The 11,452-nt window shown below is 39.9% G+C and overlaps 1 protein-coding gene across 1 annotated transcript in view; it reads left to right on the forward strand.

Annotated features, from left to right (window-relative positions):
* The window catches only part of LOC126174935 (protein yellow-like), a 145,629-nt gene extending 136,059 nt beyond the window's left edge, over window positions 1-9,570 (forward strand). Inside the window, exons 4-6 of the mRNA XM_049921392.1 lie at window positions 2,316-2,495; window positions 6,373-6,690; window positions 9,121-9,570. Of these exons, the coding sequence (XP_049777349.1) occupies window positions 2,316-2,495; window positions 6,373-6,690; window positions 9,121-9,441 (819 nt within the window). The 3' untranslated portion in view covers window positions 9,442-9,570. The remainder of the gene's footprint in view (window positions 1-2,315; window positions 2,496-6,372; window positions 6,691-9,120) is intronic.
* The last annotated feature ends 1,882 nt before the right edge of the window (window positions 9,571-11,452 follow it).

Here is an 11,452-nt window from a genome sequence, read left to right on the forward strand (position 1 = left end):
TGTCATACCAAGCAGGTGGAATGAGTACAATAAAATCAGTAACTTTGCCGTCGTGTTTCCTACAAAAAAGAGAGTGAGATGAAAGTGATACAAATTGTATGTTGTATGTTAATGATACAAGTGTTTATGGTTTCTAAATACATGGTTGTGTTATTTACTTGTGAACATTTCTGTATTAACTGATACAGACTAACACACTATATCTATTTCGTGTATACCAAAGGATAGTACTCCGTAATCAATTTCCCGACTTAATCGTGGAACTAGATATGAGGGGAGACGGACAAGCAGGTAGTGGGGCCGATTTAGCTTACCGAGTACTCCACTATGAGCCCGCCCGGCTAGCCGCGCGGTCTAACGCGCTGCTTCCCGAGCGGGGAGGCGCGCTGGTCCCCGTGTCGAGGTCCGCTGTGCCGACCAGCCTGTGGATGGCTTTTAAGGCGGTTTTCCATCTGCCTCGGATAATGCGGGCTGGTTCCCTTTATTCCGCCTCAGTTACAATATGTCGGCGATTGCTGCTCAAACACTGTCTCCACGTATGCGTTAACCATAGTTACTCCACCATACAGACATTGGGGCTACCCTCGTCTGGTATGAGACGTTCCGGTGGGGGTCCACTGCGGGCCGAACCGCACAATAACCCGGGGTTCGACGTGGGGTGGCGGTGGGGCGCGTGGACTGCTGCAGCTTGTTGTGGGATTGTGAACCACTGAGTGCTACGGCAGGACGAAGCCTCTCCGTCGTTTCTAGGCCCCGGTTCAATACACAATACACTCTACTATGGGTAAACACAGTATCTTAAGGGGCCCTTATGGTCATGTTGCTCTGCAGTGAAGCTAATGTCTATATCGATGTCTGATTATAAAACAAAATCTGGTCTGTCTATGTTCGTCCTGTCGCAGTGGACAATCACCAGCGTAACCGCATGTTTGTTACGACGCCTCTTGCCCGCCGCGGCATCCCAGTGACGCTGAGCACCATCCCCTATGACGGAGAGCAGAGTCCGCGCCTGAAGCCCTACCCCAACCTGGAAATCCACCACACCACCGAGGACTCCATCACCGACTGCAGCTCACAGTTGGTGGACGTCATCAGAACGACGGTAAGACTACTCTGGCATGTACATTGGGTCTCGGAATGGATAACACCTCTGTGCTGAACTGCTCATGACGTTTTTATGCTTATCTCATTTCCTTTTTCCTTTTCTTCCATTCCCCATGTTCTTCATTCATTATGTTTTGCCTCTGACTTTTATTATTTTTCTTTTCCGAACAAAGAATTTATTTCCAGTGCTTCTGCCTTGTTTTGTTGTTAGCATTTAGTTCATTTTACTGTAACGTAAATTTCGTTTTATCATAATATCAATTGAATATGTTGTAATAATTACGATAATTATTGTATTTTCCTTATGAATGTTATTCATAATAAGACTGTGAGTACCGCTAGTTACATTCATATTGATATACCACCTCCAAAGATATCTGCGTACATGTAAAAGGCGGGTGTTAATTTTATTTGATAAAATGTTTCTGTAAATTAATAAATAAACAATCAAATCACTTCCCTCGATGATGAAATAATCTTCATGTTATGCCAGTCTTCTCGTTATTGGTGGTGGTTAGTGTGTTTAACGTCCCGTCGACAACGAGGTCACTAGAGACGGAGCGCAAGCTCGGGTTAGGGAAGGATTGGCAAGGAAATCGGCCGTGCCCTTTCAAAGGAACCATCCGGGCATTTGCCTGAAACGATTTAGGGAAATCACGGAAAACCTAAATCAGGATGGCCGGAGACGGGATTGAACCGTCGTCCTTCCGAATGCGAGTCCAGTGTGCTAACCACTGCGCCACCTCGCTCGGTTTCTCGTTATTGCGTCATAGCTACCGTTGTCGAGCATAATCTTGAATATATTGTAGGACAATTTATATCTTTTACTAATACAGATGTCGACTTCGTCTTACTTTTGTAATTGCCTTAGTTAGTATTTTACCTTAAAATGAATTTGGTTCTAAAATCGTTCTCGTCGTTACTAGTGATTGGAATTCCTTTCAGGACTGTCCATTATTTTCGTTATCACATTTTCAGTCAATAGCTAATGAAAACTCTTCTTCGTCATCGTTTCTTCTCTCATTTTTGTTTCGATTACTTAACTCACAGACAGCAAATTGGATAAGCCATAAGGATATACCCAGTAAGGACCAGGTATACTGATTTAGAGCGTGGACAGTCTTGTCTTCGAAGCAGTAATCAACGATTCTCTTACGGAGACATGTCGTCGTGTTTCAGCTGTGAGTTCCTTCACTGACCGTTTGTTTCAGAAAACATCGGCGGATGATGATACTCTATACGCCCTCGACAGCGGTGCTTTGGACCTGTGTACGGTTTCCAAAGACGTGTGTCCACCAAAAATTGTCATCTTCGACCTGCGAACAGATGAGATCATCAAGTTCGTACAAATCCAGAACGCAAACTGCGATTCATGGTACACCTATTTGTGGGTGAGTATTTACTGTAAAAGACAGAATATGTAAAAAAAATATCAGTATTTTGTATGTGGGAACTAGCTACAAAACTATGACAGTCTTGTTATACGCTTCTTCTTCATTGCAAGCGTTACCCATCTGCATCTTTCCAAAACACAGCCTTTTCACAGATTTATTCTACTCCTCCCTTCTTTATATTAGTATCTAATGATTACGGCAAGTAATTTTTCACTACATACATTACTGATGTATTCATGTGACTACATTGTAAACAGAACTACATTGTAAACAAAACTATGACAGTCTTGTTATACGCTTCTTCTTCATTGCAAGCGTTACCCATCTGCATCTTTCCAAAACACAGCCTTTTCACAGATTTATTCTACTCCTCCCTTCTTTATATTAGTATCTAATGATTACGGCAAGTAATTTTTCACTACATACATTACTGATGTATTCATGTGACTACATTGTAAACAGAAGTTATTTCATTCTTAATGAATATCATTATTTCATTATTAATACCAATATCCTTAATTACATCCCTTTTTGTATAACCTTTTACTGACCAATGACTCATTTTTGTTCAGTAAAGTAGGGACAATCATGGTCTCATAAAATTTTAAACGTGTCTTTTCCCGTATTTTGCAGTTCAGGCACTTAATTACAGTTCCACATCTATTTGACAGTGCTGCTACTTTCTTCTTACCAGCGCGTATTCTACGGAATGTAACCCTGTTTCCAACAAATAGCTTAGTTCAGTCAGTAAAAGAGAGCTACGTTTCATAAATTCAGCCGGAATGCCTTATTCTCTGTAAAGCGTTTAACTACATTGTGGATTCGCTACTGTATTTTTCTGAACAGCCAGCTAACAAACAATCTAACTACAACCAACCTACCAGACGAATATCAGTCTGGTTGTCTTAAACATCGCAGCCTCTTTGCCTTACTAAGGGTAAAAGATGACTTCAAGCTTCTCATGGAAGCAAAAGATGCGACTATCATGTGCATTTAGACTGCAGCGAAGCCTTGGACACAGTCGACTTCGGCATTTTTTTGCTAAACTGAGCAGCCTAAGTTTTAGAAAAGCTTCCCTCATACCTCAAGTATCGACAGCTATGCGTCATGTCCGGCACCATTAAAACCACAATGGAGGCTGGCGCCCCTTAGGATTCAGCCCTGTATTCTTTTCATTGTACAGGTATGTCAATGAAGTGGGATGAATTTTTCCTATTGCAAATAGAACATGTAAGCTGACGACCTCCAATTGCAAGCAAAAAACCACAAGTCCCGAAGAAGTCTACTGAGAATCTCAATAATGACCTGAGTGCACGATCAAAATGGGAACAGAATGTAGCGTTAAAGCTCTACCAATACAAAACCTAAGCGCTAGTGATAGATCATTCTAGGCTCATTAGTCCAATACATAGGGAATCCCTACAATAAATAGCTATAAATGGGACAAATACCAAGTAATCTCCCCCCAGCAAATAGTCTGTGAGTAATGAAAGACAAAATCTAAATTGGAATGAGGACGTAGCTGTAAGAGCAAGAAAGCCTCAACATCTCTTCATGGCCTACAAAACCATATAAAGCCCTTCTCTCTTGACCTGGAAAATAAACTTATACGAACACTTATACTTTCAGTTATTGATTACTGCAATGTTATTCTCCAAGATATTTGTCAGGAAAGCTCATGGCGACTTGAACAATGCCTGTGTTTTTGTTATATTAGTGATATTCGACTCTTTGGTTATATTTCACCATCATACTCACAGCTATCCTGCTTGCAGACAAGTGCTGAGATTCCCATCCCGTCGGTCTCGTCTACTGTCCTATCAACACAAACACTGTCACTCATATGTCTCCTCGAACCTGATGCCTTTGTCGGAATAACAGGGTCGAAACACCTATTCCCATCAGAGAAAACTCCTTAAGACACTCAATGACATAAAGCAACAATGAAATCTATCATTATCGCCAGATGCACTCGTTACCCTTCCTTATGAATCCTTGTTTCAACCAACCAGAACTTCCCTGTATTCTTAGCTGATGTAGTCTCCTTATATTTCCTTTCCACAGAAATCACTGTATCAGAAAACATTTGTTTTGTACATAAATAAGTTATTTTGATATCGCTACTTATATTGTTGTTATTTTCGTATTTATTATCACTGCTATCATTATTCGTGGCAGAAGAAGCAGTAATAGTAGAAGAATTGTCAGTAATAAATTTATTAGTTTATAGTCAGTATTATTTACTCACATTGTCATCACAGGCAATCAAACCATACAATTGTCATACACTACTCGTCTTATTAAAATTGGTATTTCTTGTGTAACTATGATGCAGAAAAGGTACTGTACATGTGAACCTTGGCCCGATGAAAGAGCTGGTCTGACGGCCCTAATGAGTACTTAGTCCAGTTCTTCCATGACTATGATAGCAACCCTGGGAATTATTGTCACATAGTTCTGAGTGGTATGCAGTACAAAACAGTGGTAAACTCGAAAAGTCAACTAAATGACAACGTAGTCTGTTTAAGGTTGTGACGACTTGGCCTTGTTGTGAAACTATTGGTCTCCCTAGCCCCGTCTTATATGTCTGTGAGTTTCTGTAGGTTACAGGGCTACAGCATCCGTTAATATTATAAGCCAATTCTGGATGAAGTTATTGGTGTCCCTAATAGGCAGCAATACGGTCATTATTTCTCATAGTACAAGATGCTAGCAAGCAAGCAGTGTAACCCTTTTACACTTGTTCACTTGAACCACCTCATCATCGTTATTTCTTATTTCTTTCATTCGAAAGAATTCAATAGCCGAGTTGTATATGTCTTCAAGTCTGACCACGTGATTCCCAAGCACTTGTCAGCTTGTTCGCAATTTGTAAATTCACTGTCGATGAGGGGCAGTTAACACTGAGAGTACTGGTGAACACATAACAGCAATACAAGTGCAGAGCAAGAATCCAATCTGATGCTCGAGAAGTGAGAATGTGGTGTGTGTGTGTGTGTGTGTGTGTGTGTGTGTGTGTGTGTGTGTGGAGGGGACACGGGGCTGAGAAGTGAGCTGAAGTAGGTTTATTTTGTTTCTCTTACACAATCTGTATCTGGCAGGTGGGAGCTGTGTTTCCCAAAACCATGCAGTGTCAAAAAAAAAAAAATCACCCAAAGTCACCAAAAGGCAGGGGCGTTACGGTTTTAGGAATCACCCATTGTGAGTTCTGACACGCATATTACAAACAAGAGGTACCCATATTACTCTCCGTGTACAGGGCCGCCCTTATTGACACAGTAACGACGTTCGCCTTGTGCGCCTTAGATACCGTTTACAAGTAATTCAGGCTGAGATGTCTAGCAGATGCTGCGCACTGGACCACTGAACTGCGGAATCTGAATAGGCAAAGCACCACTCCATACTAGAATTCACTCAAAATATGGTACTTACCCGCCACCTAAAACATTTATACACCACTATCAGCATTAAATCAGTTCTCAGACCTAGCTGTATTTAAACAAAATTTTGTAGTTGGAATAAATCGTAATATAAGTCAGCTCCTTTTCATATTATTCTTTTAACTGTTTGTTATATGTTGTAGAAGAAGTTCCTTTCTTGTCAGATAGTTAAGAGAGTGAACGTATAATTGTAAGAACTGGGATTCATCTATTGATATGATATCGACATTGAAACGAAAGACAAACATAGTTTTTGGAAACATTCCATGGTGCAGTCACATTGTTTCATTGAAAGAAATTTGCAGTTCTTTTCTGTTACTTAAGTAAATTGTAGTGTCAGTCAACTGAGTTGTCTAACTTAAGCACTGTGGTTTCTTCAGAACATAGATGACCAATGTGTTAAAGGACATACACAAACATGAGTTCGTATTCAGGTGGACGCGTCTCCAGATGGTAGCTTGACGGCCTACAGCTCCGACCCCAGAGGCAACGTACTTTTGGTGACGGACCTCAACACTGGAGTCTCCAAATTCCTTCAGAGCCAGTACTTCCACCCCAAGCCTGGCTTCTTCTTCAGCAAAGCGGGAGGGCCTGCCTATTACTTGCCGGCCGGCCTCACTGGAGTGACGGCCGACGAGAGCTTCGACGGGAAACTCTACTTCCAGGCGTTCGCCAGCAACATCCAGGGCGTTGTCGACAAGCAGGTCATCCGAGAAGCACGCGACTGGGACGTTTTGGACATCAAGACGCAGGTAACGTCACCTTTCTTCCACTGTCACACAGTATGTGCAACACTTCTGCAGGGAGCGAATACTTATGTTCGTGTGATGCCCAGATTCTGTATCCTTTAGTTTCTCGGAACTGCAAAGAAATGTACTGTAATGGTCAAATATAAAGCTATGAGAGTTCACTATACTAAGATTCACCCAACGCGTTTCCTGGGCAACTGCGTTTCCGTTTGTCGCAAGAGTGTATGATGTTATAGTATACAGCCTTTAATGTGGAGTGTAACAGGTGAGGTATTTACTACTGCCAGGGTATCTATGAAACTCCAATTAATCGAGATACGATAACTTTTATGCAACGTTATTCCACTCGTGTTTACCACTGGATATTTCCTCAATGTTTACAGCTCATCTGCGATCCATGGTGTAAAGGAGAGCTAAATTTGTCCTTAGGTATCACTAAGAAAATAAGCAATTACAGTTTTACTCACAACACAAAAGGTAGGAATCAATACTTTTGAGCCGCCAGCAGAGACTGAATTCATCCATACAGTTTATCGTACAATTCCTACGCAACTGGCTATATCTAGAGACACTTTTTGTCAAGTAGTTAGCGACCAATTTTAACAATATAGTCTACGAGCAAAATATTTACATAACGAAAGTGCTAAAATACAAAAACTGTCCTCATTTTGTTTACTGCAGAACTTAACTTTGATTCGTGCACATGCTACGGCCTTACATTATAAGTGGAAGTGCCCATTACAGGATGCACCTGTTTGTATGCTTTCTGTAGAAATGGAGTTTCCATTAACCATGCATTATCCAGGAGCAACGTCATGTTTCCTGCGTCTATGAGTTAAGCGGGGCTTCTATCGTCCGCCAGTAGGAGCATAGGGACTATGTTCTGCCACTTGACAGGCGGCCGGATAGCGGAGTAAAAGGTGGGCCCCAGTCGATGGTAACAGTAGATTCGTTTTACATTCAGCTTTAGGCACACTACGGCTCCAACATTGTGGGCTTTGTCACCGTTCAAGGGAAAGGTACGACATTATTCGCGAAATTTAAAGAAAGAATTATGTATGAGTATGGACATAATTTCTATTCTACATATACGTCTTCGAACGGAGGTTCTCTAAATTGAAATAACAGTGGTACTCGCGGACTACGTGATCTTTCTTCGAGGATTGCCATTTCTGTTCCCCCTTTAGATTTGTTACACTTTCATGTGACTTACACAGAACTATTACGATCCCAACATCGTGACTGTGAAGTCTCGCTTTATTTCCGTTTTCAAGATCACTTCGTAACGACTCCAACAGCGGGACCACTTCTTTAGGTTTAGTCGCGTTAGTTTCTTGTACGCGATTTCCTTTACGAAAGTACTGCATTTGCGTAGAACCTTTGCCAAAAAATTTGTCTTCCATCCTTCTCACCTAATACTAAAATAGCGTAATCGTCCCTATTCACAACGTTCCTTAGTATTATCACTAAATAGTTTTAAGATGTGATCTACTCTAGTTATCCACCACTAAACTCGATGAATACAACTGGTTCCCAGTGTATAGTCTTATAAGGTTGCTGATCATCTCTGATAAATTTTTCGCGCACTTTTTCTCGCTTAAAGTTACTTGCGTTTCTGTGGGACACTTAGCGTCCTGTATAATGTACTCGATTCTGTTTACAAAATATTTGGTAACCTAATCACACAATTGAGAATATACTCTTCACGGTATGGAAAATGTGGTGTAACCAAACATGTCACATACACCCACACACACACACACAATCCCATATTTATTATAAAAATACATTTACACACGGCAGAATACATACATAAGCACACACACACATAACAAATGAAAAACGTCAAAACCAACACAAACAAAAGACAAACACACAACAGTTGGCAACACTACACATCAAAAACACGCATAGGTTTATCTCCAAATGGAAAGTGAAAGAGAAACATGTGACGTGACGAATGTGGATGAAAGAACGCAACAAATCAGCCAGTTGGAGTATGAAAGATAACAAATACGTCTCTGGGACTAAACACATGTGTTAATAGTGCTGGAAATCGTAAGTAACACTTTACGATACATTTATAATACGGAACTTGTGCTATAAAAGTTGCCTCTAACCTAAAAAGCAAGAAAAAACATAACAAAATATAATATATCAGCATATTATATCTATCACATAATACGTTTATTGCATGTACAAAAAGAAACTTGAATTTCAGGCTGCTGATAATGCATCCCAAATAAAAGAAGCGAAATCCGTTTGCCAATAAATAAACTGCCTTCATTCAGTTGCACAGACGGTATATATAGCTCCGCGAATTTAGAGCGACTAAGGGATATTACTAAAGAAATTCTGAAATGTGTGGAAAAGGTAGTCTTGTTCTGTCATGTGTTCTCAACTTTCTGATAGAGACTGGTTTACCCGTTTCAGGTTGATCTGCCAGGAGAATTATCTGGGCAGAGTGGAGTAATGGTGGTGGACCCGAAGGGACAGCTGCTATTCTTCCCTGTGCTCGATGAATTGGCCATCTACTGTTGGAACACGAGCAAGCCTCACGATCCAAAGAACTTCCGCATGATAGTTCAAGACGAAGAACGTCTACAGTTTGTCAGCAGCATCAATATAGATCCCAAAATACAACGATTATATATAATGAGCGATCGAATGACATCATATCTGTCAAATACGACCAACTACTCTGAGGACAACTACCAGATTTTGTATATTGACATAAAGAATATAGAATGTTAGTTTTGTGAACCAACTGATTTTGTTTTGTGAATTTGTGAAGGAAGTTACTGCATCAGCAAGATTCAACTAATGTAATTACCACTGTATGAAATATTGCTAAGAATTAAATACAGAATCTCCAAAAATTTAGTTCGAACTTAATTTATTCACTTTTAAAACGCAGAATAACGCGAATTAAAATTTATTACTTTGTGACATATTAATTTTAATTACAATCACTCACGATCATGAATTAAAATGTTAACTCTCACATTTACACTTAAAAACACATGATATAATAATGTTATAAATGGAAATTTACGCCATTTTGTGTTCATTGAACCACAAAGAAAGGAGAGAAACCTACGACTTCAAGTCTTGTCGACGATAAGGTCACTAAGGACGGAATACAATCTCGGACAGGGGAAGAATGTTGGCTGTGTCCTTTCATAACGTCCATCCGATTATTTGCCTAAAGCAACTTAGGGAAATCACAAAAAAAATCAAAATCTCGAGGGCAGGGCGAGGATTTGAACTGTTATCCCCTCGAATGGCAGTCTTTTATGGTAACCGCGGCGGCATCTGTTTTAGTCTCTGTCTTAATAAAACAAAAACAACAGAAATAATTAGGGCACTAGTAATGGCTGGTATCTCACCAACCAAATGAAGTTAGTTGATTCCTTGTGTCTGAGTCGAACGTCACGATTTATAACGGTATGATGTTGAATCGTTCCGAATACAGACCAATTAAGTATTAAAGAATAGTGCAGTGGTTAAATTTTCTTAGTAGTGAACATTACGACCTGAGCCACTAAACGTACTTTTTGTCGAACACGTGTAGGAGAAGAGGCAATCCTCTTTCTCCTTCCATACAGCTGATACCAATGTAACATTTCATTTTTATTTTTTAGAAGAAGCACCCAGAAAGAGTAAAATCAATATATATCTCAAATTTGCTTTGACAGATGTAATACAGCTTACGTTTTTGTTCAAATTGTCAAAGATTTATGTGGTGGCATGTCGATCAAAGTATTATGATCAACTGTCGGTCCTACTGATGAATATGATTATACTGGTTCTTCTTGTAATGCTTCTGTAGATATTAAAATTTTGATAGCTCTCCTTTTTAAAATTTTGATAGCTCTCTTTTGACCAGTTTCTCTAGGGTATATGTTCATAATGTTCTAAAATTCCCTTAAATGTACAACGTTCTTTTGTTTTTGGGAACACCTTTGAAAACACATATGCTGTGGCAACCCTGCAGGAAGGGTAACGTTCAACATATCTCACAACTCGAACACCATGCACGGGTCCTGGTGTGTCTCACAAGCTAGTTACGATGAACAAAATTGCAGAGTTCCAACCTTGCGATTTCCAATTCCTATTTTTAACGTATTCCATCCTAATTTTATTTTGTAGCACTCATAAATATCTTTTGAGACTCAAACTTCTTATCCAGCTTCATTTGTTCACGGCAGGTAACCGAAATAAAAATACTACTGTGAAAAAAATGCATAGTTGATTACAATGAAAGACACTGAAGTTATTAGCAGCAGTTTTCAATTGGTTTTCAAGGAGGTGTCGGTACTGTGCCATAAATTCTTTTGCACACTTAGATAAGACACTGAACCATCAGCACTATTTCCTTAGTGTTCAGCAGTTAGCCAAACATGTGACCCTCTCCTGCCTATTGCAATCTAAAAATATTATATGTCATAATTTGAAATCCCCTTGGCAAATGAGGTGAATTATATTACTTACTGTCATTAATAATTTATCCTCACTGTATGTAGCTCTTCACAGTGGAGCTTTGCCAGAACATGTATGTCAACAATGTAAACTTTAGCTAAAAGGGCAATTCGACAAAGAATATTTGTGCTCGAGAATCTAATGGAGCGTTGTATAGGAAAATGAATAGATACAAACACTGAGACATCCAGTATGTTGTGTTGGTTGAACTGCTACATGTGATTGTTATTACCTGCTGGTTGCACTCAAACTACTCCTTCTGAATAGCTACCTGAGAAAACTG

The sequence above is a fragment of the Schistocerca cancellata genome, chromosome 3 (genome assembly GCF_023864275.1).
Source record: "Schistocerca cancellata isolate TAMUIC-IGC-003103 chromosome 3, iqSchCanc2.1, whole genome shotgun sequence".
Lineage (NCBI taxonomy): Eukaryota > Metazoa > Arthropoda > Insecta > Orthoptera > Acrididae > Schistocerca > Schistocerca cancellata.